Source organism: Aspergillus costaricaensis (genome assembly GCF_003184835.1).
Source record: "Aspergillus costaricaensis CBS 115574 unplaced genomic scaffold BO79scaffold_2, whole genome shotgun sequence".
NCBI classification, from domain to species: domain Eukaryota; kingdom Fungi; phylum Ascomycota; class Eurotiomycetes; order Eurotiales; family Aspergillaceae; genus Aspergillus; species Aspergillus costaricensis.
In genome coordinates this window covers 209380-237004 of record NW_020291802.1, presented here as the reverse complement: position 1 = coordinate 237004, position 27625 = coordinate 209380, and the positions used below count along the sequence as shown (strand labels likewise).

The 27625-nt window shown below is 51.1% G+C and overlaps 11 protein-coding genes across 11 annotated transcripts; 5 read left to right on the top strand and 6 right to left on the bottom strand.

Moving 5' to 3' along the window:
* Positions 1-365: 365 nt before the first annotated feature.
* On the bottom strand, positions 366-2079 carry BO79DRAFT_185857 (uncharacterized protein). The gene is made up of 2 exons (XM_025680432.1): positions 1966-2079; positions 366-1916 (listed from the first exon to the last, which is right to left on the bottom strand). Exons 1-2 carry the CDS (start codon positions 2016-2018, stop codon positions 587-589), a joined length of 1383 nt encoding a protein of 460 aa, XP_025544271.1. The 5' UTR covers positions 2019-2079; the 3' UTR covers positions 366-586.
* A 429-nt stretch (positions 2080-2508) lies between these two features.
* gcy1 (putative glycerol dehydrogenase Gcy1) lies at positions 2509-3789 on the bottom strand. The gene is made up of 4 exons (XM_025688212.1): positions 3671-3789; positions 3439-3567; positions 3122-3370; positions 2509-3068 (listed from the first exon to the last, which is right to left on the bottom strand). The coding sequence occupies exons 1-4, from the start codon at positions 3691-3693 to the stop codon at positions 2573-2575; spliced, it is 897 nt and encodes a 298-aa protein (XP_025544270.1). The 5' UTR covers positions 3694-3789; the 3' UTR covers positions 2509-2572.
* Positions 3790-4694: 905 nt separating this feature from the next.
* Positions 4695-5817, top strand: BO79DRAFT_234461 (PSME3-interacting protein). Its single transcript, XM_025684376.1, has 2 exons — positions 4695-4962; positions 5058-5817. The coding sequence occupies exons 1-2, from the start codon at positions 4797-4799 to the stop codon at positions 5630-5632; spliced, it is 741 nt and encodes a 246-aa protein (XP_025544269.1). The 5' UTR covers positions 4695-4796; the 3' UTR covers positions 5633-5817.
* Positions 5818-6191: 374 nt separating this feature from the next.
* On the bottom strand, positions 6192-8026 carry BO79DRAFT_185847 (sugar porter family MFS transporter; the record flags this gene model as incomplete). Its single annotated transcript, XM_025680431.1, has 7 exons — positions 6192-6861; positions 6923-7179; positions 7228-7471; positions 7527-7718; positions 7766-7841; positions 7900-7945; positions 8000-8026. 7 exons carry the CDS (start codon positions 8024-8026, stop codon positions 6192-6194), a joined length of 1512 nt encoding a protein of 503 aa, XP_025544268.1.
* Positions 8027-8707: 681 nt separating this feature from the next.
* BO79DRAFT_185845 (alpha-N-arabinofuranosidase) lies at positions 8708-10739 on the top strand. The gene is made up of 7 exons (XM_025680430.1): positions 8708-8897; positions 8964-9158; positions 9302-9414; positions 9463-9477; positions 9530-9618; positions 9668-9767; positions 9818-10739. The coding sequence occupies exons 1-7, from the start codon at positions 8791-8793 to the stop codon at positions 10714-10716; spliced, it is 1518 nt and encodes a 505-aa protein (XP_025544267.1). The 5' UTR covers positions 8708-8790; the 3' UTR covers positions 10717-10739.
* Positions 10740-10760: 21 nt separating this feature from the next.
* BO79DRAFT_284068 (uncharacterized protein) lies at positions 10761-11480 on the bottom strand. The gene is made up of 3 exons (XM_025688211.1): positions 11279-11480; positions 11102-11184; positions 10761-11041 (listed from the first exon to the last, which is right to left on the bottom strand). The coding sequence occupies exons 1-3, from the start codon at positions 11387-11389 to the stop codon at positions 10987-10989; spliced, it is 249 nt and encodes an 82-aa protein (XP_025544266.1). The 5' UTR covers positions 11390-11480; the 3' UTR covers positions 10761-10986.
* Positions 11481-12459: 979 nt separating this feature from the next.
* BO79DRAFT_223906 (uncharacterized protein) lies at positions 12460-13359 on the top strand (the record flags this gene model as incomplete). Its single annotated transcript, XM_025683633.1, has 1 exon — positions 12460-13359. The coding sequence occupies one exon, from the start codon at positions 12460-12462 to the stop codon at positions 13357-13359; it is 900 nt and encodes a 299-aa protein (XP_025544265.1).
* Positions 13360-13874: 515 nt separating this feature from the next.
* BO79DRAFT_242171 (putative VPS9 domain protein) lies at positions 13875-18563 on the bottom strand. The gene is made up of 3 exons (XM_025685186.1): positions 18232-18563; positions 17921-18170; positions 13875-17863 (listed from the first exon to the last, which is right to left on the bottom strand). Exons 1-3 carry the CDS (start codon positions 18307-18309, stop codon positions 14274-14276), a joined length of 3918 nt encoding a protein of 1305 aa, XP_025544264.1. The 5' UTR covers positions 18310-18563; the 3' UTR covers positions 13875-14273.
* A 181-nt stretch (positions 18564-18744) lies between these two features.
* Positions 18745-19981, bottom strand: BO79DRAFT_206432 (mitochondrial 37S ribosomal protein uS11m). Its single transcript, XM_025681970.1, has one exon. It carries the CDS (start codon positions 19808-19810, stop codon positions 19103-19105), a length of 708 nt encoding a protein of 235 aa, XP_025544263.1. The 5' UTR covers positions 19811-19981; the 3' UTR covers positions 18745-19102.
* A 136-nt stretch (positions 19982-20117) lies between these two features.
* Positions 20118-22029, top strand: tim44 (protein translocase subunit TIM44). Its single transcript, XM_025684881.1, has 2 exons — positions 20118-21140; positions 21197-22029. Exons 1-2 carry the CDS (start codon positions 20263-20265, stop codon positions 21870-21872), a joined length of 1554 nt encoding a protein of 517 aa, XP_025544262.1. The 5' UTR covers positions 20118-20262; the 3' UTR covers positions 21873-22029.
* Positions 22030-24010: 1981 nt separating this feature from the next.
* BO79DRAFT_284064 (RIC1 family protein) lies at positions 24011-27506 on the top strand. The gene is made up of 5 exons (XM_025688210.1): positions 24011-24396; positions 24450-25844; positions 25891-26158; positions 26204-26679; positions 26723-27506. Exons 1-5 carry the CDS (start codon positions 24133-24135, stop codon positions 27449-27451), a joined length of 3132 nt encoding a protein of 1043 aa, XP_025544261.1. The 5' UTR covers positions 24011-24132; the 3' UTR covers positions 27452-27506.
* Positions 27507-27625: the final 119 nt, after the last annotated feature.

The window sequence follows — 27625 nt, the reverse complement described above, 5'->3', positions numbered from 1 at the left end:
ATCTTCATCTCTACAAGGCTATGTCCGCTCTCCTGGCAAAGCTACGGATAAATGGTTTATATTGAGGATTGTTTCAGCTGCATTAGTTCAGGGTCCTATCCTCTTCTGTATAACGTTAGTGGTCGCAGGCACGGGAAAATTCAATGTCATTCCTTCCAAAAGGTCCCTGGAATCCGGTTGCATTTGGTATCAGATTGAATTAAACCAGAATTATACTAGGTAGTGGTGACTACAAAACTCCGATCACAAAATATCACAGCTATAGCCATCCGGTCCAACGGTCCGACGCTCCATTTGTTAGTGTGAGGAATTCCTACTAGAGGGAAGTTGGCATGTCCTCAAAACAGTTTTGGAGAAAAGATCAGGTTTGTTTGAACTATATCTCTCCTAAATACATAAATGACTGTTCGGACTAAATGCAGGACTCTTCAAGACGAAGCTATTGATCAATAATGTCCTTTGGTCTTTTCGTTTGTTAACGTCATCTGTCACTTCGTGTTTAAAATAGTAAGGTATATGCATCAAATAAAATCACAACAATAGGAAATAAATGACTGTCAAAGTCTGTATGTTATACGTATCACGGCTAAAAAGCCCGCCCATAATGTCGCGAAGCATGATCACACTCTGCTATGAATTTGCGTATTCCATCCGATCCATCGTACTCGGAGGCACTTTCGGGTAAACCAATGCTTGCGACTTCAGCAAAAAAGGCCCGATCGCCAAGTTCGCTGACATTGATGCTGGAATATCCTGACGGAGAAGACATCCATGGGTTCTCACCAAACATGGTAACATCCTCAAAGCTGAGCTGATTCAGGGGCTGCTTGCAAGGTTCGGGAGATGCTTCTGACACATCCTCCGGAGACATCATGGCATGCCAATCAACCTCCTCAGGAACCTGTGACTTTATGGTCCCAGAGCGGTAGAAGTACTCATTCACGTCAGGAGAAGCTGGCACACTAGGGGCAAAAGGAAACAAGAGAGCAAGATCGGCACCTGTACGAATGTCGAAGTCTTCATCCTGCACTATCTTGCCCCTCTGAACCCCAGCCTCGTCACACAGACGTTCAACAGTACTAGCATCGCAACCAGGGAACCGCACTCGAATCGTCGAATTGTCATGTAGCAAAATGGGCAGGTCACCCAGTGTGGATAGCCTCTTCAGGTCGTTAAGCACGGCAGCAAGATCCTTGAGAGCACGGGCAAAGTCCGCGGACAGGAAATCCAAGAGACCGTCCGAGTTAATGGTCTGGGCGTCACCAGCACCAGTCGCTGCCAGGTTTTTCTGCAGACCGAAAGCGGTGATAGTTGGGGAAATCTGGAAGTCGACAAAGGAGCCGGGTGCCGTGCGAGGGATCGCCGCCATCTTGCGCTCGGCCTCATCTTGAAGCTTGCTCACAGTCTTGAAGCGCTTGTTGCCAGTAATGGGATCGACTCCATCAAAGCGAGCCTTCTGTCCCGAGAGGAAGAACGCCCGGACACCGACAGAAACATTGTTGATGACCTGCGCAGGGGCAGCCGCGCCATGGGAGAAGTATCGTGCCCCACCGATGCGGCCGGCACCAATTGCATAACCACCCGCCGTGCGGCCTAGGGTGCCGCCCGTCAGATTCGGACGAAGTGTTGATGCAAAAGGAGCATTTTTAGTCAAGCGACTGACATTAGCTGCGACTCGAGATGTCTTGTAGGCAGTACGCTCGCCCTGTAGGCCACTGCGAATGTAGGAGACGAAGGAGCTTGCTGCACGGGTGGAGTAGTAGTGGCGACCACGAGCTTGACGGATAGCAGCAGCCCGGTTGATAGGGTGTCTGTTGACTACACGCACATACTCAGGCTGAAGGCGAAGTGAGCTTTGTTGGAATTGCTCTGGGAACCTAGACTTGATAGTCTTGTAGGCCTTCTCGTAGGCAGACCTAGAGGCCGTTAGCGGAATGAAGTATATCCGAGTGGCGAATGACTCACCTGGCTGCTCTCCAGAACTTGGGGAGCAGCAGGTGCCCGTTTGAAGGCGGCATCCTGACTGCAATCGAATGGAGAGATTTATAGATGTTTCTCAGATGGAATAACCATCCTAGGATGATGGTAGATGGAAGAGAGATAAGGGGATGACGGAGGGACCTGGCCTGATGACGGAGGAGCCCGGGGTGGCGGTGCGGCATGTGATCCGGCGCCACGTGCTCCCGTAATTTTGGGTCATCCCAGTATGTATCCTCATGCTATGGTAGCAATTGTTGGATGCTATTTAGCATATTTTTCTGATCATTCACATATGTGATACAGCATATTTCGGGCCAGTAGCAGGCTTCTGGAGTTAATTGCATATAAGTGAACAAAGACTAGGTCGATCATAATTCTACCTTCACATTCCAGGGAGGGTCGCCTTGACACTACAGGAAGAGTTGCCTCGACATGAGGATCCTGCTGTCGGCGGTCTAGTTGTGCTTCAACAACACATTCTATGTTTGCGCACAAATCTACATCAAAAGTATGTTCAAGCGTATGTACATTTTATTTTGCTTTCTATAGCTCTATTTCACATGGATATCATCATAGTCTCGTAGATAACAGTTTACTCGTCGTCACCGAAGAAAACCTTGACGGGGAGCCAGTCGTCACCGCAGACCTTGAAGCGGTCCTTGAGGTTGTCCAGCTGGTCAATCTCCTCGGCGGTCAACTCCCAGCCATCAAGCTCGAAGTTGGCGTCGATGCGAGACTTGCTGACCGACTTGGGGATGACACTCCAGCCCTTCTGCACACCCCACAGGAGCAGAACCTGCTGGGGAGTCTTGCCCTTCTTCTCGGCCAGCTTGAGGAGGGTCTCATCCTTGTAGAGAGGAGAGTTGGTGGAGCCGAGGCAAGAGTAGCCGGTAGAGTGGATGCCCTTGGAAGTGTTGTAGGCAACCAGCTTAGGGGAGGGGTTGTTGGGGTGCAGTTCGATCTGGTTGACAGCAGGGATGATCTTGCAGCTGGGGTCGTTCAGGAGCTTCTCGAGGTTCTTGATGCCGAAGTTGGAGACACCAATGTTACGGACCTTGCCGGTGGCGGGAAGCTTCTGCATCTCTTGCCTGGATGGTGTTAGCAACGCTAACTACTGTATTTTCAAGAAAAGAAACTGTACCAAGTCTTGATGAAGTCCCAGTCGGGGAGGTGCTTCTTCAGGTCGTTGGGGTCAGTGCAGCTGGGCCAGTGGACAAGGTAGAGGTCGACATAGTCGAGGCCAAGGTCCTTGAGAGAGGAGTCAATGCCCTCGGTGACACGGTGGTGCCAGGTGTTGTCAAGCTTGGTGGTAACCCAGATCTCCTCGCGAGGGACACCAGAGTCCCTGATACCCTGTCCAACCTCGGCTTCGTTGCCATAGGCAAGAGCACTGATTATGGAATTGTCAGGTTGAGTTCTTCTAGATTGTCCGGAAATTGGTGGCTGCTTCCAACTTACGTGTCGATGTGACGGTAACCCTTCAGGAGAGCATTCTTGACGGCCTCTCTAACCTCGTTGGGCTTGGATTGCCAGGTACCGAGACCAACGGCGGGGATCTTGGCGCCGGTGTTGAGGGTGTAGACCTTCCTAAGGAGCGGAAAATGATTGTTAGTAAGTTCAACAATCCCTCATGTGCTGCACGTTCAATGTATTTCAACTGAAGCTCAGTTAAAGAGAAGGGATAGCTCACTTGGTGTGCTCGAGGTTCGACATGTTGTGCGATTGATTGGTGAATCCGAGGGGTATGGAAGGAGGAATAGGAAAGATGATGAATGGGGGATCAAGAAAATGAAGAATTGATCAGTCTGGGTGAAGGTGGGCTTTATAGCAAGGTGGATGCAAGCTCCGAGGGCGGACCGGACGAGAGAGGAGGCAGGTCCATCCAGCACACCATGAGCGGGACGATGACGATGGAGGGGCACGACCTGCCCCTCCTAGAGATAGTGGGGAGCGTCAGAGGCATCGCTGGCCAGTGATCACCCAGGCATTCTTTTAGCGGACGGACCCAAGGGTCGGGTCTCCTGCATTGGAAGGTCGGTTTCAGCCAACGATAACTACGGATTCAGTCATTTCCGATCTGCAACCTGGGGCTCCTGTTTTGCCGTTATCAAAGGAGTTACCACCGAGCCCGAACGGGGATGAAGCCCTTGACATCGGTCAGTTGCGCTTAAACGAGGTTGTCCGAGTGCTGTCTATCACTCAGGGAGTAGTAGGTAAAGGCGTAACTGAGTTGATACCAGGCTAAAACTTTTGGAGAGAAGAGTATACAAGAGCATCACATTGCCAATTGAACCATATCGTGGAACTGCTACTGTTCAGGAAATCGAAACATCGGATTACCAGGGCTCATTGTGCCGATAACTTATGAGAACGTACTGAAGACATCGGAAGGCAAACTCTGGGTCACTCAGGATGAAAGTCGTCCCAGTTACTCTGTACAGTAGGACTTTCTAGGTAGAGGATAATATGGACAGTCTTTTAGCCAGCCTGGTTCTTCTGAGCCACAGCCCCTCAGATGACTAATGAGGCATTTTGCCTAAATTGACCAAAACAGCAGAACTCCGCCGCTCCGGCGTGGGTCTGCCTCAGGCCCAATCACCATGAACCACATGTGCTTCACCGCCTGTTTCTGCCGGTCCACTACTGTGGCTCTCGGTTGGCAACGGTCACAAGTGAAGGAAGAAGCCGCCGGAAGTTAGCAAAGCAAAGCCGCCCGTGACGTTGCTCGCCGCCGTTTACAATATTCTCGCATTGGATCCATTGCCGGAGGCTCTTGTAGATCCACGGCCATTGTGACCTCCGCCAACGAGATCACCATGTCGTCTGGATTTGTATCCGCCGGAACGGATCAGGAGCCAATCGAACGCGACGATGAATGGCGTCGTGTACAGAATGAGCTCGAGGAGGAGCGCAAGCGCAAAGCAGAGCTAGGGAGGCAGGAAGATGGCAAGAGCTTATACGAAGTACTTCAGCAGAATAAAAGTGAGTCTCCACATTGTGCGGAGATGCCATGAGGCGCGTGTGCTAGGAGACGCCTTGGATTGACATGTTAGGGTGATGTGTTTTGTCGCGCAAAGTGGCCAAGCAGGAAGCTTTCGAAGAGAAGATCAAATTGAAGAATCAATTCCGTTCGCTGGACGAAGACGAAGTCGAATTCCTCGATTCTATCATGGAGTCCACCCGGGCCAAGGAAGCTGCGGTCAAGAAGGAGACTGCCGAACAGCTGGAGTTGTTCCGTCGACAGCGGGAAGAGGCAGAGAAAACTCTGCTGGAGGACACATCTGCGGATGTCGCACCGGCCGCTGAAGGAGAGGACTGGAAGATTCCTGCCCGCAAGAGACGTCGAGAGAAGAGTAAAGACCTTCTTATACCTGGCAAAAAGCGCAAGTCTCTTGGGGGTGACACTACTGGAAACTCCTCGAAAGAACAAAGTGCGGACAAAGAATCCGGAAAGGTCGATAAGAGTGTCCATGAAAGCAAGCCGGAGCCAACGCAAAAGCCGGAAGAGTCAAAGCCAGCAGCTGCATTGCCTGGAGCAAGCAAGCCTGTACAGGATTCAAAATCAAGTCCAAAGCAGACTGCATCGAACGCAGCAACAAACGCACCTTCGTTATCCCTTGGATTAGCCGACTACGGCTCAGATTCAGAATGATCTTGATGTGTTGTACAATAGGCACTTGGTGTCCCTGCTCTTTACGTTCGTGCTCTCCGTCGCTTGGGTTTCTGCGCCTGCGGACTACTGATGCGGTCTCATTAAAATGTACATGATGCTTCGTCTCTCTGGACTCGAGGGATACTAGCTTGCTTGCACTGAAACATCAGCAACGGGGCCTTTGGATCACTAAAAGCGTTTAGGTCTTATCTATATCGCATATCTTATAATATTACATGCTAGCTTTCAGCAATGGCGTTATTAAATTTTTGTAGGCTTGAGATTCATGTGTATCAAGTTTAAAATACCAATACTTACAGTACTTGATGTTACATTTCCCATCAGGTGGTCAGGAGGGCCACGTGAGTCTGTTCGCTTCAAGAATTACACTTCTCCATGCTCACTTAGCTGTGTATTAATCTCAAGCCAGTGCGAACTACAATTACCGTTGCAATCAATATAATTTGGTGCCAGTAAGAACATATCCTCTTACTCGATCCTCTGATCAAAACAAAAGACACATAATGGGCTGGCCATCGATTCTCTTCGTTTCCACAGCTCAGCTCACCTCATTGTGGGTAGCAAAAACCTCTCTCTTCTCCGCCTCCTCCTCCAGCCTCCGCTGTAAATCATGAGGAACATAATCCTCCTTACGTTTTCCCGCCACAATCCACGGAGAATTCGAGAACAGATAGTTCATCTCTTCCAGCGGTAACTTCTTCGTCTCAGGAAGCAACAGCCAGAAGAACACCGCATTCGTGAAGTTGCAGATGATGAAGAGGAAGTAGTATCGATAGCGCACACTCTCCATGGCAATGGGCGTCACCTGCCCAATCATCGTGTTGAACGCATACGATGTCATAGTAGCCAACGAAACGCCCTTCGACCGCGTTCGGGTGTCGAATACCTCTGCTGGAATGATCCAGGAGAGAGGGCCGCATGTGCACGAAAACGAGAAGTTGTACAGCCAAGTCATGATGATAAAGCCCCAGTGGGCTCCGGTGTTGTGGCTTTCTGGGGGGAACTGCGCTAACAGGATGCAGGCAACGATGAATGTTACCATGTTTCCTAGGTTACCCCAGATCAGAGTCCAGCGGCGACCGACTCGGTCGATGAAGAGAATGCAGAGGAACTGAGCTACAAGGGCGATGATGGAGTTGATAGCCTGGTATTGTAGCGTTTTGTCGCCGCTAATGCCAATCTGACCATATATGGTCACAGAGTAGTATCTAGCAGATGACTGGTGAGTCTTTGGGGTTATTATTAATAAAAAATTGAGGGAGTACTCACTGGATTGCAGACACGCCGGTCATCTGTACGGATGCCTGCAATGCGCAACAAAGGAACAGGCGACGGAAGGACGACCGTGATGTAAAAAGTTCCTTGTAGGACTTGGCCTCGTGCTCATGCTCAAAGACAATACTTTCTTGGATCTGATTAAATTCCGCACGGACCCAGGGATCCTCTTCGTTGCCATGCGCATGAAGCATTGCCAATGTCTTCAGGCCTTTCTCGGTCTGGCCGTGGTCAATGAGCCATCGTGGTGACTATTCCTTGTCAGTATGAAAGCAGGTTGACGACGAGACATTGCGTACCTCAGGGAAAAGCATGATTAAAAGTCCCAGGAATACCGCTGGTGCAATCTGCAGTCCAAGGGGTAGCTGCCATTGTGTGTCATTGGTTTCGGAGAATCCGATATATGTGCCGTACGAGATCCAAGCAGCACATAAAGACCCAACTCCTAGCATGAATTGCTGTAGAGCAGTGACACGACCACGAATGTCCGGATGGCAGATCTCGGCCTGGTAAAGAGGGATAATCATAGTAAGGAAACCGACCCTGCAAACAGATTAACCCATGGTTTTGAACGGTCGCTGAGCATAGAGTAGCATACCCCAGGCCGGCAAAGAACCTTCCGCTATAGAGGAAGGCAACAGTTCGTGCTCCAGTCTGAAGACCACCTCCGAGGCAGAAGAGAACACAACCGACAGTAATGGTCCATCGTCGGCCTAGCTTGTCACCACTAGGGCCTGCAAACGCTGCACCAAAGAAAGCACCTGCAGTGAACATGGACACCACAAGTCCACTAGGAAATGTCAGAGCACTTCAACATACCAGGAACTAGCGACTCACGATTGAGTGTCATTCAAATTGAATCTGGATATGAACGACCCGCAGGCGATGACTTCAGCGATCACACCGAGATCATCTGCGGAGACTAGTGTTAGGCCCAGTGGATCCACAGCAAGGAAGAAGAGTATACACACATCCATACAAGAATGAACCCAGCGAGGCGAAAACGCCTACTAGGAACTGGAAACTCAGTTAGTCCATACATCTTAGCAGTTAATCAGAAGGTTGACTGACTTGATACCATGCTGGAGAGAGACGCATGATGGTAGAAAGCGCTCCTAAAGCTTTAGTGTCTCAGATCACTAAGCCGAGCTAAACGACAGAAATGCGGAGACCAAATCTGGGGTACAGGACCCTCGGCCATTTAAGAACATCTGGAGATTGAGCCGCGCATTCCACGTGTATAGCCATTCTATGGCCGTATTAACCTCATATTCCATGAAAAGGACATGCGCATCTCGGTTAATTGAGATTTAAACGAGGCCGTCGGCGAGGAAGCCATTTAGGATCGTGTTGTAGGAATCTCAGGATCCAACACAACCGAAGCCACTGAATAACATGCCATGCGTGACCTATCGCTAACGACTACCCTGGTCAAGCCAAGTAACGCTTTGTCGATACGGGAATGGTATCAGTATGCACGGTTTCTGAACCAAGAAAAGATTCCCGTCTGACAAGCGTGCTGATTGATGGAATATTGCCGTGGCGTTGCCTCGGCTTGATCCCCAAGCCAACGGCGTAAGAGCACCATGCATCTCATCCACTCCCGGCGCCCTAACAGACCATCATCGCGTGGTGCACACGAGAGTCAGTCGCAGGTCTGGAATCACCCCGCAGGGGATTTCCCCGATTTATGCGGGACTCCAGGTAATAGCTCCCGCACATTAATATCTGTTGCTAGTCTGCCATCGTACTGGCTTTCGACAAATCCTCTCTGGTAGAGTTTACCGTCTTGATTTCCTCTATACCAATTCAGATTAGGTTATTACTTACCCTACTTGGAACCTTGTCAAATTATTCGCGCCATGACCACCTTCACCAAGCTTAGTGACCAGGATGCGCCTAGTATTTCCATCCACCCAGAGAGGCGTCTTTCCAAGATCAATCCGAATATTTACGCGGGGTTTACAGAGTAGGCCTACTGATCAAGACTCATTTGCCCTTTGGGCAACTTAGCAGTGAGCTCACGTATTGTTAGGCACATGGGCAGGTGCATTTATGGGGGCATCTATGATCCAGGCAATCCACTGTCAGACGAGAATGGTTTCAGGAAGGATGTCCTTGAAGCTCTGAGGGAGCTCAACATTCCTGTCGTCCGTTACCCCGGTGGAAACTTCATGGCGACTTATCATTGGATCGATGGGGTTGGGCCGAAGGAGAAACGGCCTGCTAGGTATGTCCACATGATCATTAATCCCTCCACATATGTCTCGTACATGTGCTTTGACTTCGTTGCTGTTAATTCCCTCCTGGGATAGTAAATACCTTTCTTTCATTCTTACTGATGTTGTAAGGCTAATCTCACTGCTTCTATAGACCTGAGCTGGCATGGCTGGGAACAGAGACCAACCAGTTCGGCACTGATGAATTCCTGAAATGGTGTGAAGTCCTAGGCACTGAGCCCTACTTCTGCCTGAACTTTGGAACTGGTAATGTGATCCGTCCTACTTGAAGCACAAGCGCTGACGTATAGCCAGGTACTCTTGACGAAGGTAACTTATTTTAACTCTATATATGGCACATTGCTAATGGGCTCTGGGATAGCGCTGGCGTGGGTCGAGTACTGTAACGGCACTAAAGATACATACTATGCTAACCTTCGGCGGAAGAATGGTCGCGAGGAGCCATACAATGTATGATCCCCTATGCCCCGGGCTTCCTATGTACTCATTCATGCTCCAGGTCAAATACTGGGCCCTGGGCAACGAGACTTGGGGTCCCTGGCAGGTCGAACAGATGACCAAGGAAGCATATGCTCACAAAGCCTATCAATGGGCCAAGGGTAAGCCATCCGTTGCTCTACTCATAAACACCTACTGATACGGTGAATAGCCTTGAAGCTCCTTGATCCCAGCTTGATCTTGGTCCTCTGTGGACAAGACGGCACAGCTTCATGGGACTACTACACCCTTAAGCAATGCCTGCTTCCAGCACACTCCCCTCTTTCTACCAGCACCGTACCTCTCATCGACATGCACAGCATCCATCTATACACAAGCTCTCCCTCCCATCTCCCCAATGTCACCGCCCCACTAGCCGCAGAGCGTGCCATCGAAATCACCTCATCTCTGATCGACCTCGCCCGAATCGAGAACGGAGTTCCACCAGACCAACATCGTCCCACCATTTGCTTCGATGAATGGAACGTCTGGGATCCCATTCGTGCAGAGGGCAGCAAGGGTGCAGAAGAGTCCTACACTCTCTCCGACGCATTAGCAGTCGCCGTTTACTTAAATGTATTTGTCAGGAAAAGCAAAGACCTGGGCATGGCATGCATCGCGCAGAGCGTTAATGTCATCTCCCCACTCATGACAAGCAAGGACGGCATCACTAAGCAGACAACTTATTGGCCTTTGTACCTGTTCTCGAAGTATATGCGGGGATGGACTATCAGTGTGCATCTATCTTGTGCTTCGTATGAAGGGGAGACTTCTCCCAAGTGGGTGCGCGGAGTCAAAGATACGCCTTGGTTGGATGTTAGCGCTACCCTCGGTGAGGATGGGTATGTGAATGTTGCGGTGGTCAATATTCACGAGGAAAAGGATATCACGAGCAACATTGATGGGCCGTCTGGGCCAATCTCAATCTTTACTGTTACTGGAGAGAGTGTCCAGGCTTGTAATATGAATGGCAAAGAGGAGGTCGTTGTGACTGAGAGTACAGGGGAGGCGAAGGGACAATTTGTGTTCCCGAAGCATTCTTTGACGTTGCTGAGATGGAAGCTGGCGTAAATTGCTACTGAAGTTTACTAAAGGGATAGGTTACACCGTGCCGTCTGATAGAATGCTATATTGTTCTTCGGTTCATATCACAGTATGTTGATGCTTCGGTGGAATGGAAGACTACATCACTCAAGCAGATGTAGAATATCACACTATAAAAAACAACATTATTTCAATAGATCCCTCTCAGAATAGTACATATAAAATATCGTCCCATAATATCGTAACAAGTCACATCACATCTTTATAAGTCGTAATCCAGACATCAAGTATCACCCTCTAACCAAAGGTCACATCATGAACAGTGCCATCGTCACCCAAGTGGATGTTCATCCTAAGACACGAATCCATTAGCATGAGGACAGTATACATATAACAACAGGGGCAAACTAACCGCTCTGGCCTCATATCCATTGTCTTAGCATCACCAGGCTTAAGAACACGATGTTGCTGGGGAAGGTCCTTCTTCGCGAATGACTAGATTACGCCATACGTTAGCATCAGTCAAAAGGTCCCATACACACACAAGAGACAGCAACATTTAGTTCGGAAAGAAGGAAGAGAGTCATACAGTCACATCGCTCGACGACTCAGTGAGTTTCTTCCCCGCCAGCTTGTTGAGCCACTCCTCTTGGCTGGCACCACCAGAGGTGTTGTTGATTCCGGGGACGACAAGAGGCATGGTTGAAGTTTGCTTTGTATCTTCGAAGTCGAGAGAAATTCTTAATTATTTTGTGTAATAGAAAAAGTAAGTGGAGATAGATTAGTCTGGGTTTGAAAATGGAAGATAAGCCTGACAGGAACCCTTCATTACTTATATATACTTTTAGTTACATTGGGACCCTGGCGATGACATCATGCCGGTGGAATGGGGCTTGGTGTGGCGGTGCTGATGACGTCGATCTGTTTCGGGATTAGCGCGATTGGGAGGGCGGCATGTCACATGCGAAGTGATGAATGGGATTTGTTGATGGCTTCACTATTGGGTTTAAGTCTCCATTAAGGAGGGTCATATCATCAATCATACAATTTAGCTGCAGTACTTCAGTGTGTCAGGAATTTGTACTGATTCCAGGTGGTGTCCGTACCCACTGCCCCAAAAGGCAGAATATATCGCCAATATATATATCAACATCTATATTGATCGTTCACTCGACTTTTACCTAGTACTTGAATAACATCATACTAGCACATAGTACTAATTTGAGAACTTAATGAGAAGCTCCTCACTACTAGTACTGCCATTAGAGAAATACCAGTTTCAGGCGCTATTATGCTAACTACCTTAGATTCCGTGACATTTATACTTGAATATAGGAAACCACAACCCAGTCATGTTTCTCTGAGCAGTTGCCTCCATTATCCGCCGGTATCATTTGAGCCATGCTACAGTGGACAGATCACTTATCCTTCTATTCTCTGGAATATCTCTGACATGATACTGACTCGACGCATTTGCTCTAATGGCAGCGATTATCAATATACAAGCTACCGTCATCGAACAGTTGTATTGCACCTTCGATCTTTATAGACACCACGCATCCCATTCTTAGACTTTCTTGCCTGCACCGAAAGAAAACCGGCAAACTACACAGCTGTTTGCTTCACAGCCCCGCTTTCCCGATGCTGTTAGCTTCTATTGTGCCCTCAAGGGCCACTACCACATCCAGAAGGGCTGTGGGGCAGCAGTCACGAACATCTGCCGGGATATTGGAAAGCACCTATAGCCCGCTAAACAGAGGCTATAGGGGCATGCACTTGTGGAACAGGAACAGTGAGGTCGTCAAACACCGGCTAGACACTGTTCTTGATGGTCTTGATTATGCCAGAGACTCCCAGCTTGCAACTCGTTCAAACACTTCATCGCAGGAAATGGCTACAAATGAGGACGGTGCAGCACAGGCTGGGAAATCTCAGGTAAACCTACATGCAAGTCCTCGGAGACCAGAGTATATGAATCGGAATTGGATACCGCATTGGAGCTACCAGAAAAGCTCCATTGCTGCCGCGTGCATATTTACAGCCGTCACAGTAATGGCTTTGACTTTCTTAGCTATCCTATCCATCAAGAAGGCTAAAAGAAGCTGGGAGCGACACAAACGTGAAAAGCATGATTATGCAAACTCCGGATACTCTGCTCTCACCTTGCTCGAGGAAGGCCACAAAATGACTGCGACGAGCAGCAAGCAGATAAGCCGAGAGACTTTGATGTTCAGTAGGAGTCGCTCGCCATCTTCGACCTATCTCATTGAACAAGACGGTCCTTCCGTGACAAGAGCTTATCACACGAGCAATAGCGTCTCTACCGTTACGCTCGACTCGCCCAGCTCTACCCTGGGAGATGCAGGCTCTACAACCGAGTTGAACGCGATACCTGAACGTCCAGTCAGCGCGTTAAAACGTTCCCGCCACGAACGTCATGGCTCGAAGGCCAGATCAATCGTTGTCGTCCCGTCACCCTTGAGGGCATTCTCGGTGAAGCCGATGATACACCACACAGACCCAGCCTACGGCCTGGAGCGGACTTCTTTGAACGTTGAACATGAGGGCGGTAATGTACCGTCGAGCAGCAAGCGTGACTCCGCTGGTGGAAACAGCTTGTTTAAACTTCCAGCAATCCAAAGAACAATGTCGCCTCTTTTCTCCTTTTGATCCACAGGACTATGGGATGGTGTGCTTATTGGGTACGTGTTTTGTCTAGTCACATCCGACTTGAAGTTGTATTTTCCAAGCCGGAATTGGAAGTCAGGGACTTTTTGTCTTCTTTCTTTTTTCCTTTCTGTCTCTATAGAATTGTTATTCTCGTCATGATACAAACAGCTGTACGGGGCCTTTTTGCTCTTCGAGATTGAAGTAATAGGAGGCCATGCACCTTCTCAATAGCCAAAAGTTACTGAATACAGGTCCATTTCCCAACTTTCCCATCCAGAACCAGTGTAATCCAAATATTTGGAAAAGCTAAGGTAAAGCAAAAGACCAAAACATGATATAATATATCCAAAACTGGCAGCAAGCATCATCCGCCTTAGCCATCTAGTACGCTCCCAAAGCAAAGAGATCATCCATAATAACTAGTACCCAGCTTAAGAGAAAGCCAATCGGCACTGCTTTAGTGCTTAAACAAGCCACCACTCTCCTACAAAACAAACCACGCATATCATCACATCGTCGGATTTATATTAGTAATATATGAATATAGGTTAGGTTAACAACGCAGCTAAGCAATCCTCTAGACGCATCACAAGCCGAGTGACAAGCGACCAGACCAACCAACACAACACAACACAACGTCAAAGAGCAGACCAAGATCATAAATGGCAACACAGCACACACAACACCGGTCAATCAATCAATCAATCAATAATAAGTCTACAGAGCTTGCCATTTATAACAGGACCGGAATGATGAAATGAAAGATACCAGGTGAATAGAGTAAAGCAAAACGCACTCAATTGAAGGAGGAAGAAAAAAAGCAAATACACCGCACCGCCGTACATGCATGATTTGTAGATAATAATAGGATGATACAACAGAGTGAATGGATAAATGAATGAAAGTAAACAGATCTATCGCATCTCACGCACTCCACGTAAACACCGCTCTAGGCGCTTCCCTCGTTCGCGTTCTCGGACTAAGGTTGCCCGGACGAAGGAGCGGATGGCATCTCGTCCGACTTTCTCGCGCCAGGTGGTCCAGCCTGCTAGTTCGCCGACAACCACATCCTTATTCCATGTGATTTCGCGGGAGAGACGGGCGATCTGGAGTTCGGAGTCCTGGATCTTGGTTTCGAGGTCACGGACGGACTTTTGGCGGGATTCTTCGAGTCCTGGGAAATTGATGTTGAATTTCCGGGGGAGGGAGGAGGATACGAGTGATGAGCGGTTGCGGGAGAGGTTTCTGTTTGTGGATGATAGGTTGTTTATAAGGGAGATGGGACGAGAGAGGGATGCTAGGATGGCGGTTGTGGTGTTGTCGATTGAGGTCAGGGCCGTGAGGAATTGAAGGAGAGGAGAAGAGTCGGAAGATGAAGTGGAGAGATGGGTTGCATAGCGGGTGAACGCGTCGACATAGGAGGCTGGTAGAGCGTTGGTCGGTTCCTTGAGGGTTGAGACAACGGAGGCACAGAGGGCCACGGCGTCTGCAATGTCGGATGCAGAGTTTTGGAGAGCGTGGCCGCGACGAAGCAGACTGCGAGTGTTAACGTGGACGGCGCGGACCATGTCCTGGGCGTGAGAGACGAATTGCTCTGTCTCGCGCATGCCTTCGGGTGTGACGGGTTCGTAGTCGTCGTTGATGGACTCCGTGAGAACCTGGGCTTTGCGCTGCGAGCGGTCTGCCATCATCTCGGGCTGCAGTTCGGGAACCAGAAAGAACTCCCACAGCATCTCGTGAGTGGCGAAAGTTGGATGCGTGAGCAAGACCTTGAGGAACCTGTCGAGCTTCTCTTGCATGTCATGGAGCACAGAGCGGGACGGTTTGGAGTGAATCTGGAAAGGGCTACGGAAGTCGGACAGAGACGGCATATAGGAAGCCGGATGCTCGATGGACAGGCACCTGGCAAGGTTCTCGAAGTCAGAGAACGTGCGACGGCATGTGGTGACTGTGAAGGTTGTCCCTGACGCAGGACGGGACTCTGCTGAGTTGATGGTTGGGTTCGGGGCACCGGACTTGAGAACAAAGCGCACTGTCGCATCCTCAACAAAGTATGAGCGCACCACCGTCGTGACACGACCAGACTGCTCGTCATAGGCTGACGGAGGGTTAGAGAGAAGGATGAGATCGTCAATGCGATTGCGCACTTCATCATCTTTAGCAAGTTCGACAGCAGTCAAACCACGGCTTTCTTTCAGGTGAACATCAACTCTGGGGTCCATGAAAAGGATCCTGACCTGATCGATGCGGCCGTACTTGCTGGCCATCATGAGAGGAGTGAACCTTTTATCATTTGTTGCATTTGGATCACAGTCACATTCTTGCAAGAGGCGGATGGTAATTTCCGGATCGCTAACGATATGCAACAATGTATTGCCTCTAGAGTCGACATGATTATCGAGGCGCAAGGGCTTGCCATCACCTTGGGCAATTTGGGCGGCCGTGAGTGCTTCTTTCACCATCGAGTTGTAGTCCGGGTGATCGTAAGACCTGCATAGAGCGAAAAGTGGCGTCTGACCATGCTTGTCGCGTTGACACCACGGCAGCAGTCCTTCCAACCTATGCATTACCGATGGCGTGCTGAAGAGGTAGTGTGCAACCGTGCGCCCATGCATGTCTGACTTCTGTAGGTACGATGCAATGGTGTGTTTATCCGTTGAACTGAATAGGAAGTTCAATAGAATGTCCACCATTTCGACATGAGCAAGCTGAACAGCAGCACTAAGTAATGTTGTCCCATTTGTATTTGTGTCCTCGAGAATATCCGCCAGCGGATAGTAATCTTGAAGGCTCAGCAGGTATTTCAAGGCGTCTGGCTGGCGGCACTCTACGGCCATCATCGGAATCGAATCGCCTGCAGGATCTTGCGTTTTTGTCAATGTCTCAATTGAACTGTCCCCCTCAATTGCGCTTGAAATGGAGCCCATTCCCGTTGTCCGGGAAGCCAAAGATATCCCAGATGATTCAGACAGGCTGCGGACATCCATGGAAACCTTCTTCACAGGGCGTCGGATCTCTTTCGGAGGGGCCGTGTTCGTCCACGTCTGGAAAGGAAACACATGAGAAAGGGGAGGTGGCTCAGAGGGTTCTTCATCATGCGCTGTCCCACTAGGAATATTCATTTCGAACGGTGCATCCTGCAAAAGCAAGGGCTCATGTGGACTTTGACATAGATTATCCTCGTCATGCGTCCGAAACGCAACAGTTCTTTCTTCGGGCTCACATGGGACTTCGTCTAGCGACTCCTGATCGCCATTTGGCTCTAATATGGCTTTCATGTCCACGACACGTCCGCCTTTAGTTGCATTCCATAAGCGCCTGTTCCGAATACTGGCTCGCCGGAGGCCCGCGGAATCAGTCACCAGGTAGGTAAGAACAGCTTCGAGAGTGCTCAGCGCATAGCCCATTTCACCACTGTCAACATCGTCGATGTATATGAAATGTTGCATGTACATCAGCCTTGCCTGCAGGTTCTTCACTTGGGATCTGATGACCACAACCAGCAGCAATGAAACCAGAATATCAGCGTTGATCGTTACCGGCGCGTATTGCTTTTCTGATGCAAGAGACCCCGCTCTATCGTAATTCCCAGGATAAGACAGGAGCTTAATTGTCTGAAGTAGAGTGCTCAACATGTCGTGGGGGCACTTGGCGTCTAGCATTTTGCGGAACTCTTCCACTGCCCTCCCAATGCGCTGTAGCAATTCGCGTTTACCCTCTCGTCCACCATCGACAACTATGCCCACTTGCGAGATGTCGATGTTTTCCATATAACGAATCCTAGAGTCTAGCTCTGCGTCTTCTGGCTGGCGGAAACTGCAAAGACGAGGGAATAGAAGAGATTCGTGCACCTGCTCAGCGACGTAGCGCTCGATGAGCCTTTCCACCAACGGTCCCGTTAGATCGGTGGTGGCACCTAGAAAAGACAGCTGCTGCTTATCCACTAAACGAAACAAGTCAATTGCGGCAGTAACAGCTGTCTCCAGACTTCGACGCATCAGATCCTCGTCATCCTCGAAGTACTCTTCGGAGTTGAAGGGTAGGCCCTCCCTATTGCGAGAAGCTGAACTACGGATAGAAGCAGATTCGTCGGCGGTTATCTCGTTGTTGTTCTGCTTCCGTTCGTATTCGTCGAATATGAGGGGCGAACGGGACGGCGGAGGTGGCAACGGTTTCCCCAGCTCCTTTCCAAATTCCTTGAACAATCTCTCCAATCCAGGTTGCATCTGCCGGGCAATCATCGGGAAGTGCGCGAGGAGTTCTCCAAATGTCTTGATCTCCTTCTTCGGTGGCGACGAAACGGACTCGCTAGACTTCATGCCGTTACCTATGATATCGCGCTTTGGTAACATGCCCGGCACTACAGCAGTGACGATCTTTCCGGGGTCGAATGAGCCGATCAACGGCCGTGAGATGTAGTAGATCAGCCATGGTTGAGAGTCGTTGCTGTTATTGTAGTACAGCGCATCGGATAACAGCTGGGCTTGGCTCAGGGACTTGAAGCCTAAATACAAGGGTCAGCGCATGTGCCACTCAGGAGACTAGCCGGATGCCTTCCCACCTTTGTTACTGTACACCGAATTCTCCTTGATAATAACCGTGCGCCCGTTTACCGTCGTCACTTGCTTGGCTTTGCCCCGGCTATCCCGTATATTTGAGTCATCCTTTCCCCCGCCGGCCCCGGTGGACACTGGTATTCGCAAGGTATGGCTTCCCAAGAATTCTTCGGATACGACGAGATCGGAGTAGTAGAGGGATGACTCGCGGTCGCGCGAGCCGACCAGCGATTCCGTGACAGGTACTAGGAGGACCTAAAGTGGGCATGTCAGAAGCTGGGCTCAGACCGGAGCCGATAGAGTTGGCGGGACATACATGATTCTCGGTGGGTATACACTGCCCCGGAACTGTGCTTCGGAAGAAGGCACGGAGGAAGGGATTTAGAGGGTGCATCCAAACGGTCTTGGACGACGGCCCAACACAGAATCACAGGCACTCATGAAGCCGTCTAGACCGGTCTCGAAGGGGGGGATCCGCTGCTCGATCGTCGCAGAGGAGCAGCTCCGGCGCATGCGCCCGCAGGTAATCGGATACAGTGCAGTCTCAACGAAAGAGCTTAGGAAGCAAGCGCAAAGAACCAGTCGGAAGAGACAGAAGTTAACGTCACGATGGACAGGCTAGAAGCATAAGCTGAACGACGAGTGAGAGTGAGGGAGTTGTTGAGGACAAGAGGGGGATCTCAGCCAACAGCTTTCGGAGTGGCAGTCCTGGGAGCTCCTCGCGCTATCCCCCTTTGGGTCGGCCTAGATCTCAGCCTGCCTCGCCTTTATGGAGATTTCCAAGACAAATTGCCCAACTACACGCCTTCATTCATAACATTCTTGCTAGGAGAAACTTTGAATTGATATACATTGCACCCGTAGAAACTCGCATCCTAAAAAAAAATAATCCCATATATGCCGGGAACAGGCTGGCTAGTATACAAATAGAGAAAAGGAGCTGGACCCTGAACCCTGAACCATTGCCCGAACTATTGCCACCCAACAAGAACGGTTCAGTTGATACAGTTGTAGGGTCGCCATATGGTTGGACTGAGAAGAACCTATTCCGGGGCATCTCTGATCAATCCCATCCCATCATCAGGTATCATGAAAGCATGCCCATGTTCTTGTCCCAGACGTTCTAGCAAAGCACTTCTACCCGCGTCAGAACGACATAACAAACTTCGTCAACAGAATGCACCCCCTTAACCAAGACGGCGAACCCTGGGGCTTCTCGAACCACCAAACTTGAGTCTGGTGGAGTCCGTCACCCGACAAACCAAGCCGCGGATGTTCCTTCCTTCGTTACCGAGCAAAACCTTGGTGACAGCCTCACGGCCTTGTCCGAAATCACGGAAGATGATTTCCAAGCGCTTGATTTCCAACAAAAAACCCCTTTCTTGTATCTGGCCAAAGACGTGCGACGCCAGCTGGTGGGCGGCTTCGTAACCCGAACGCTTAGACTTGCGGAATCCAAGGTGACCGCAGCTCTTAGCCAACATTGGGTCTCCATTCGGCCGTGTCAATGTCATGATGGTGTTGTGCTTGTGGCAGTAGACATGTAGGTGGTAAGGAGGAGACCGATCGGCATACGGCTGGTTGATCAACTCTGCTTCCAGGCTCTCGGCCATCCGGGAGTAGTCACGACTCACACCCTGGTTTGAGCGAACCTTCTCGCCCTGCATCATCTTGGTGATCGCAGAGAATGACGCATTCTCTTGGGCGGGTTGCTTCTCCGCAGGGGTGTTCAAAATCTCTCTCTCGATTTGACGGGTCTTCTCCTTTGCGCTTTCGAGAATTGCGGGAGTCGATGAGAAGGGTCTCGTAAGACGGAAAGCAGGGGCACGGATCTGACACGAGCGGCCAACGGTAGGCAGAGCCCTCGACAGGGCAGTAACGAATGTCGAGTTCATCTTTGCGGTGTCGTCAATCGAGGAGGATGTCGGGGAGATACGGCTAGGTGGCGGGTGAAAGGACCGAACGTGGCCGTTATACCAGCCAACGGAATTGAACGCGGAGCAAGATGAAAATCAACTCCGGACAGACAATGGAAATTGTCGTGATTGCAAATAGCCGGAGGTGGCTCCAAGTCGAAGATGCGGCGCAAGTCTGGGCCGGAACGACAGGGCGGCGGAAAAGGGCCGAATTTTCGACGGGCTTGGCGTCCAGCATCTCAACTTTTTTCCCTTCTCGCTCGTTCTGACACCAGCTGCCGACATCGCTTCCTCGCTCTTCCTCATCCACCTCCCCCCTTCAACCTCAACCTCAACTCAGTCCTTCCACCTTATCTTCGGGGTTGGCGAACACGCCGATCTTATCTCTTTCCTTGGCTTTAATTCGGTTCTTGTTTTAATAGTCGCATAGCATGATCTCGGCTACCAGGATGTCGGTCACCGCGCGGGCGGCCACCCTACGGTCTCAGGTGCCGACTCTGATGACCGCTGCTGTGTCCCAGCGCTCTTTGATTCAGTCCTGCTCTTACGCTACATCACGAAACACCCTCTTGAACAGCCAGCGCGCGGACCGTCCCGTTTCTCAACTCGTTTCCCCGTTCGCTGCTCTCCCTCTGACCAGATCCTTCCACGTCGTCGCCCCTCGCTTGCAACAGCAGCAGCAGAAGGATAAGCAGGAGCAACAAGAAAAGCAGGAGAAGCAGTCGGAAGAGCCCAACCAGGAGAAAGAGGAGAAGAGCGAAGGGGAGTCCAAGAAGGAAGGAAAGAAGGATGCGCCTCCGCCGCCGCCCCATGGTGACAAGACTCCCTGGCAGGTGTTCAGAGAGACTCTCCAGACGGAGTTCAAGGCTTCGAAGGAGTGGAATGAGTCGACAAAGGCTCTTGCTTCGTCTGCTCACCAGTTCTCCGAGAACGAGAACATCAAGAAGGCTCGTGCCGCTTATGAAGCCGCCTCTGGAGCCGCCACCTCCAAGACTGCGACTGCCATTAAGACCACCGGAAAGGCCATTGGCACTAGCGCCGCATGGACCTGGAACACTCCTGTTGTCAAGGGTATCAGAAAGGGTGTCAACGTCACTGGCTCTGGTATTGAGAAGGTCACAAGACCTGTCAGAGAAACCGAGGCTTACAAGAGTGCCGTGGGTGGTGTGAAGAATGCCATCGATGATGGTAGCAGCTCCCGCTACGGTGGTTACATCGAGAAGGAGGAGCGTCGGAAGCAGCGCAAGCTGCGTGAAGAGGCTGAGCTCAAGGCTGGTCGCCATGTCGAGCCGATGGTTGAGGATCCCAAGTGAGTCATGTTCAGTAAATTATGTCACAGATCTCTCTAACAGTTATCCACTCTAGTGCCGGAACCCACGTTACCCTCCACAAGGACTCTGCCTGGAAGGAATCGTGGCGCGACTTTAAGGACTCCAACCCTATGATGCAGAAGCTCTTCACCCTTAAGGAGTCCTACGAGGAGTCGGAGAACCCCTTGATCAGCACCGCGCGCAGCATTTCCGACCGTGTTGCTGGTTTCTTCGCCGAGAACGAGACCGCTCGTGTCATCAAGAAGTTCCGTGAGATGGACCCCAACTTCCAGATGGAAGCCTTCCTTAGAGAGATGCGTGAATACATCCTGCCCGAAGTGCTTGACGCCTACGTCAAGGGAGACGTTGAGACCCTGAAGCTGTGGCTCTCCGATGCTCAGTTCCATGTCTACGCTGCTCTTGCCCAGCAGTACACTACTGCCGGCCTCAAGTCGGATGGCCGTATCCTCGATGTCCGTGGCGTTGATGTTTCCCACGCCCGCATGCTGGAGCCCGGCGACATCCCCGTGTTCGTTGTGACTTGCCGCTCCCAGGAGGTTCACGTTTACAAGAACGTGAAGACGGGCGAGCTGGCTGCCGGCATGGAGGACAAGGTCCAGCTGGTCACCTACGCCATCGGTCTGACACGGATACCCGAGGATGTCAACAACCCGGAGACCCGGGGTTGGAGATTGATTGAGCTGCAGAAGGCCGCTCGTGACTACATCTAAGCCATTCGAAATATCCTTCTTACACCTCCCTCGCCTACCTCGACGCTCAACGATCACAACACCTGCTTGATTTTGGTCTATGACATGCCTCTATTCTCTTCTCGATTGTTTTGATATCATCCGACTGTACAATATTGATTTTTGTTAAAATAGAGACCAGGCGGAACTGGCGCTTCATGGAACCGTCTGTGATAGTAACTTGATTAATCTCGCTGGGCGCCGTTCTTACCATCCTTCTCCCACTTTTGTGATATCCTCACTCACCCTCTGCTGGACTCCGACCCAGCTTCACTGGCGTCCGCTAAAAGAGTATATCATATATATACATCTGCGCAGTGGGCCTTGTGCTTCCATTCGGGCGTTTCGGGAGTCATGTTTACTCGCTTTGCAACCTCACCCTCCACTCTTCTGATGAAATCTTTGCATTGGCTCAGTGCTTGTTGTCTTGTTCCTTTATGTTGAGTGGCCGTTAGGCCTCTCTGGTGGTTTTGATAAGCGAGTCTAGGTGTTATGTGGCCTGAATCTGGCGACATGAAGTGGATCATTATGAGTTTTTGTAAATACAGCTGTGAAACGAAGAAATATGTTCCTCATAACAAGACAGATTTGTCAGACAAGTATAGCGGTGTGTCTATTCGCTTCCATAATTAAGATGATCATACATTGCACGTATACGAGATCGAGAGCGCGACAATGGTTTTTGATGAAATGAACAAATAAAGCTCCGAAACACTAACACATATAGGATATCCCGTTTACTGGTTTCCACGTCCGGCACCACCGCCCATCATGTTCCGAGCCCTGGGAGATACATGTTAGTTGCAATGCAGTAGACCAGGTATGCCATGTCACTTACATATCGGCAATGTTGGGGTCACTCATCAAAGAGGACATGTCGGGCATACCACCGCCACGACCGTAGTTCTCAGCCATCTGTCTCAGCTGGGGGTTGCTCATGAGGTTGTTGAGCATGTCAGGGTTGCTCATCAGGTTCTGGGCCATGCTGGCGAACATAGGGTTGCTCATGATGGAGCTGAGGTCGGGCATACCGCCGCCGCCGCCACCTCCACCTCCGAGCATGCTAGCAAGGGAAGAGAGATCGGGCATACCGCCACCACCACGGGAAGCACCAGCAGCATCATCAACAGCATCAGCGGGAGGCTCGGTGCTACGCTTAGCCTCCTCGATCTTGCGCTTAGTAGTCTCCAGACCCCGCTTCATGGCCTCACTACCACCGTTGCCCTCGGCCTCAATACCCTTCTCGTAGGCCTCCTTGGCACCGTGGTAATCAGCCAGGTCGAAACGAGCCAGTCCCAGACGGCTCCAGGCCTTGGAGTACTTGGGGTCAACAGCAGTGGCGAGCTCGGCATCCTCGGCCGCCTTCTCGTGCTGTCCAGCCGCGGAATAGGCAGCAGCCCGGTTGGAGAGGTAGATAGGGTTCGAGGGAGCAATAGCCAGAGCCTGGGTGTAGAGATCGATAGCGGTGGTGTAGTCCTTGCGGGCCATGGCACCGTTACCCTCGGACTTCAGCTTATCGGACTCGGGGGTTGGAGCGCCAGCCGCGGGCTTCTGGCTTTCGGCAGACTTGGCAGAGTCGCCGGTGGGCTTGTTGCGAAGCTTCTCGTAGACACTGTAGATGCTGGCCAGAGACTGTCCACCCACGGCATCCTTCACAGCAGCCTCGTTGGAGGGATCAACCTTGAAGGTATCGGCGATACAGGACTGGGCGATCTCGATGGATTCGGCATCGTCGGCGGTCAGGGTGCCATCCTTCAAGCTGGCACCGAGGAAGTCAATGATGGCGAGCGCGAGGCGCTTCTTGGACTCTGTGGGAGCCTAGAGAGAGGGAAGTTAGGTTCTAATCATAGCTACAGAATGACCGGCTGCGCAAAAAATCAATCTTACCATTGTGTGAGGTATAAGGGGGTATCACAGAGAACGGAAATGTCTTATCACGAGCAAAGCAAAGGCGTCGCGGGGGGAAATTGGATGCGGGGGCTTGCAGGCTGTTTGGCCTGTTTGTCACCGGAGCTTCCCTGCACGTGATACCCCGTGCTCCCGAGCTGGATCCAATCCATATCCACGTCCCCAACCGTCATCTTCATCCATCGCTGTCAGTGAGACTCTTGGGTGGATATGGTCGGTACTCGCGGGATCGCATCTGTCCCGACTCCGACGGTTTAAGATTTCCGCGTCCGACGAAGATGACTCGATGTGAACTTGTTGATATACTCCGTGACTCTCGCGCCTGTGTCGAGCCATGTACTGGCCCAACGGAGTTCCCCGGGTCTATGCGATCAATGGCCCTGCAATCCCGGTTACAATCTCCGAAGATGATGATTCAATAGAATACGAGAGCTCTGCGGAGCAGGGCTTGTCGTTGAGAGAAAATGAAGCCGACAAACCGACGGGGACGACGGACTCGGCCTGGGCGGATGAGCCCATTACGGGGCTTTGCGTTTCCAGGAGTGGGTTCATGTTTGCGACGATGACTGATTCATCAATTGCTATATGGCAGACTAGAGTAGGTTCCTATTCTTGAAAACCTGTAAGATGCGCATGTTGACTGGCAGTTAGCCCACCGCTGTTGTAGCTGCGGTTGCTCGGTCCGCGTCTTCCCTGGAGAACTATGGGCCTAATGTAGCTCTCCTGATGCACCCGGATTCGACCATTCTCGTTGCTCAGACGCTGAATGGATACCTTTTGACGTATACGATTGCTGTGGGCCCTACCACTCGTGTGTATCAACACCACTTCGATCAAACCAGTTCGACTCGCCGTCAGCAGCTTGCGCGCTTAACAGCCGAGGAAGAGGCCACTGGGATTCGAGATGTCAGCATTCGCTTTAGAATGGCGATCAAGATAGAGTCGGGCATTGCGAAAGCCCTTGCGTTGGACAATGAACTCGTCGTCGCCACGGTGAAGCCGGCTGCCATTCAGTGCATTCGGTGGATGCCTGATGCAGACGGCTCACAGACCCAGTCTGAGCTTCTGAGCCGTATCCTGGGTGTGTCCAAGCGCACATCTATTACGGATATGGTGTATGACCGAGCTATCAATCTGCTAGTATGGATTACCAACGAAGGTCAGGCGTATGCCGTCCAGCGCACTCCGGAAGGCACAACGGATTCGGAGACTCCCAAGAAGCTATTCCAAGGACATTGCTTCCACAATCCTGAGGATGAGGGCACGAAAGCCATGAAGGTTGCGGTCAATGCCCGCTTCTCGCTTCTTACTGTCAACTGCGCAAACGGCGATATTCTGGTATACACGGCTAAGGACTACATGGGGAATCTTCCTCTCTCGCATCGGCTTCAACTACCAGCTTCCCTTGCTACAACTGGTAATCTGTCGTTCATGTCCTATTCGCCCGACGGCTATTGCCTCTTTGCAGGCTATGAGCGTGGATGGACGACATGGAGTGTGTTTGGCAAGCCCGGTGGGACCAGCTTCACGGCAGATCGGACTCTTGCCAAGTCGAACGATGAGGACTGGGTGACTGGGGTATCTCACGGCTGCTGGATAGGCGGGGGAGCTGAAATCATCCTTACGGGTCAGAATGATCGTCGATTGTGGATACTCGAAACCGCTCGCAGCGCTTTGACAGGCTGCTACTCTTCTGCGAACCTGGCCCGGGGTCTCTTGCAGACCGGGACGGAGATTATTCTCTACCGCGGCCACGATCTACCCGATCTCATGACCATCTCGGGTAAGGATTCACTCTGGCACCATGCGCAGTACCCGCCATCCTATCTGCATTCCCAGTGGCCCATTCGCTCCAGCGTCGTCTCGCAGGACGGGAGGTACGTAGCCATTGCTGGCCGGCGTGGACTTGCACACTATAGCGTGAACAGCGGCCGCTGGCGAGTGTTTGAGGACCCCAAGATTGAGAATTCGTTTGCCGTCAGAGGCGGCATGTGCTGGTACGGACACATTTTGATTGCTGCCATCGACAACGATGGATCTTATGAGGTGAGTTAACAGAGATGAGTGTACGCCAAGTACTAATTGTTGTCAGCTTCGGCTCTACTCCCGAGAGAGTCCCTTGAACAACCACACGATATTGCATATAGAATACCTTCCTTCGCCTGTTGTCTTCATTGGACCATCGGGCGAAGACTCCCTTCTTGTCTATACCTATGATAATATCCTCTACCATTATATCATCAACTCTGCACACTCCCGAATAACGCTAGTCCCGGTTGGTCAGATTGCTTTTCATGGCATCGTGCGGGCACCGACCCGCGTGCGAGCGATCAGCTGGATCTTGCCTGAGGATCAGATGCGTAAGTGTGCTGCTTCTGGGTGGTTACGTTTACTGACTGCAGTAGGTAATGGCGATCCATCACAGGATGTCAAGGTTGCATCAGTGCTCTTGTTGGTCGACGGCAACTTGGTTCTGCTGCAGCCATCGACGTCGGAGACTGGAGAGCTAAAGTACGACATGCGTGTGGTATCGCACGAAGTCGAGTACTACATTCTGATGAGGGACCAGTTGTCCTTCAACTTTGCGCCATCGGTGGACGAGTCAGTCCCAGCTAGTCCAGCAGCAGAGATGGCATTGAACATGTATCACAGTAACCTGTCGCTACGGGACTCGCTGTGGACGTTCTGCGGGAAAGAACTCCTTTCATGGAGCGATGTGCAGGATGTGCTGCACCGGGAAGACGTAGCGAAACCGCTCGAGGTACCGCTAGACTTTTACCCTCTGTCAGTTCTACTGAATAAGGGCATCGTGCTGGGAGTGGAGGCAGAAATGACCCAGCGCCGCGATGTCACGTTCTCCGTGCTGAAATTTGCCATCCGAGTAAGTTGTCCTCTGGTCTTCAAGACTGCTGCTGACTGTATAGACACACCTATTCCTTCCATACTTCCTCCAACATAGCCTGACACATGGCGACATGCCAGCAGCACTGTCGTTATGTCAGCATTTCTCCCACCTCTCCTACTTTCCACACGCCCTAGAAGTCCTGCTGCACCACGTCCTCGACGACGAGGTCGACAACGCCAGCAAGGACAGCAAGACCGACGACCCATCACAGAAACACAGCCCCCTCCTCCCGACGGTCATATCGTTCCTCCAAGCATCCCTACCCGCCACCGTATACCTAGACATTGTCGTACAGTGCACGCGGAAAACAGAACTTCGATCCTGGCGCACCCTGTTTACGTACCTTCCTCCCCCGAAGGATCTGTTCGAGCAGGCACTCAAGCTCAACTCGCTCAAAACAGCAGTAGGCTATCTCCTAGTGCTGCAGGCATTCGAGGACGAAGACGACGACCACGACTCGCCTATCGAGGACTATGTCGTCCGTCTGATGTACCTCGCATCGCGGAAGAACGACTGGGAGCTGTGTGCAGAGCTGGCTCGGTTTTTGATAGCACTCGACGGATCAGGCGATATGCTGCAACGGGCCGTGACGCGCGCGGGATTGAGAGATGGTAATCTCCCAGGGACGGGGCTGAACGGATCAGGAACGAGCGTGAAGGGGCTAGGACTGGCGATCCGCACGCCATCATGGTCATCACTATCACCGACATCATTGTCCCCGCGACCTGAATCAGACCGCCATGCCTAACCTTATACAAGTGTACATAATACCACATACAAGAAACAGCAACAGAACAGAAGACATAGACACTTTTACTTTCATTCACATACAAACATAATAATAAAAAGTCATATCATAGCCACACCTCAACCCCAACCCCAACCCCAATCAAACTGGTATAACCCCCTCTCCCCCTCCCAT

What these genes read in the sequence shown, in the direction of transcription:
- BO79DRAFT_185857 (XM_025680432.1), bottom strand. Translation starts at nt 2,018, where the DNA reads ATGCCGCCTTCAAACGGGCACCTGCTGCTCCCCAAGTTCTGGAGAGCA. An exon ending in AAGTTCTGGAGAGCAGCCAG is followed by an intron (nt 1,917 to 1,965) that starts GTGAGTCATTCG and finishes AACGGCCTCTAG; the next exon opens with GTCTGCCTACGAGAAGGCCT.
- gcy1 (XM_025688212.1), bottom strand. Translation starts at nt 3,693, where the DNA reads ATGTCGAACCTCGAGCACACCAA. An exon ending in TCGAACCTCGAGCACACCAA is followed by an intron (nt 3,568 to 3,670) that starts GTGAGCTATCCC and finishes TCCGCTCCTTAG; the next exon opens with GAAGGTCTACACCCTCAACA. An exon ending in TGGGACTTCATCAAGACTTG is followed by an intron (nt 3,069 to 3,121) that starts GTACAGTTTCTT and finishes AACACCATCCAG; the next exon opens with GCAAGAGATGCAGAAGCTTC.
- BO79DRAFT_234461 (XM_025684376.1), top strand. Translation starts at nt 4,797, where the DNA reads ATGTCGTCTGGATTTGTATCCGCCGGAACGGATCAGGAGCCAATCGAA. An exon ending in AGTACTTCAGCAGAATAAAA is followed by an intron (nt 4,963 to 5,057) that starts GTGAGTCTCCAC and finishes TGTCGCGCAAAG; the next exon opens with TGGCCAAGCAGGAAGCTTTC.
- BO79DRAFT_185845 (XM_025680430.1), top strand. Translation starts at nt 8,791, where the DNA reads ATGACCACCTTCACCAAGCTTAGTGACCAGGATGCGCCTAGTATTTCC. An exon ending in GTCGCGAGGAGCCATACAAT is followed by an intron (nt 9,619 to 9,667) that starts GTATGATCCCCT and finishes TTCATGCTCCAG; the next exon opens with GTCAAATACTGGGCCCTGGG. An exon ending in AGCCTATCAATGGGCCAAGG is followed by an intron (nt 9,768 to 9,817) that starts GTAAGCCATCCG and finishes TACGGTGAATAG; the next exon opens with CCTTGAAGCTCCTTGATCCC.
- BO79DRAFT_284068 (XM_025688211.1), bottom strand. Translation starts at nt 11,389, where the DNA reads ATGCCTCTTGTCGTCCCCGGAATCAACAACACCTCTGGTGGTGCCAGC. An exon ending in AGTCGTCGAGCGATGTGACT is followed by an intron (nt 11,185 to 11,278) that starts GTATGACTCTCT and finishes GGCGTAATCTAG; the next exon opens with TCATTCGCGAAGAAGGACCT. An exon ending in ATGGATATGAGGCCAGAGCG is followed by an intron (nt 11,042 to 11,101) that starts GTTAGTTTGCCC and finishes TTCGTGTCTTAG; the next exon opens with GATGAACATCCACTTGGGTG.
- BO79DRAFT_242171 (XM_025685186.1), bottom strand. Translation starts at nt 18,309, where the DNA reads ATGCACCCTCTAAATCCCTTCCTCCGTGCCTTCTTCCGAAGCACAGTT. An exon ending in GTATACCCACCGAGAATCAT is followed by an intron (nt 18,171 to 18,231) that starts GTATGTCCCGCC and finishes TGCCCACTTTAG; the next exon opens with GTCCTCCTAGTACCTGTCAC. An exon ending in TTCGGTGTACAGTAACAAAG is followed by an intron (nt 17,864 to 17,920) that starts GTGGGAAGGCAT and finishes CCTTGTATTTAG; the next exon opens with GCTTCAAGTCCCTGAGCCAA.
- BO79DRAFT_206432 (XM_025681970.1), bottom strand. Translation starts at nt 19,810, where the DNA reads ATGAACTCGACATTCGTTACTGCCCTGTCGAGGGCTCTGCCTACCGTT.
- tim44 (XM_025684881.1), top strand. Translation starts at nt 20,263, where the DNA reads ATGATCTCGGCTACCAGGATGTCGGTCACCGCGCGGGCGGCCACCCTA. An exon ending in CCGATGGTTGAGGATCCCAA is followed by an intron (nt 21,141 to 21,196) that starts GTGAGTCATGTT and finishes TATCCACTCTAG; the next exon opens with TGCCGGAACCCACGTTACCC.
- BO79DRAFT_284064 (XM_025688210.1), top strand. Translation starts at nt 24,133, where the DNA reads ATGTACTGGCCCAACGGAGTTCCCCGGGTCTATGCGATCAATGGCCCT. An exon ending in ACAACGATGGATCTTATGAG is followed by an intron (nt 25,845 to 25,890) that starts GTGAGTTAACAG and finishes AATTGTTGTCAG; the next exon opens with CTTCGGCTCTACTCCCGAGA. An exon ending in CTTGCCTGAGGATCAGATGC is followed by an intron (nt 26,159 to 26,203) that starts GTAAGTGTGCTG and finishes TGACTGCAGTAG; the next exon opens with GTAATGGCGATCCATCACAG.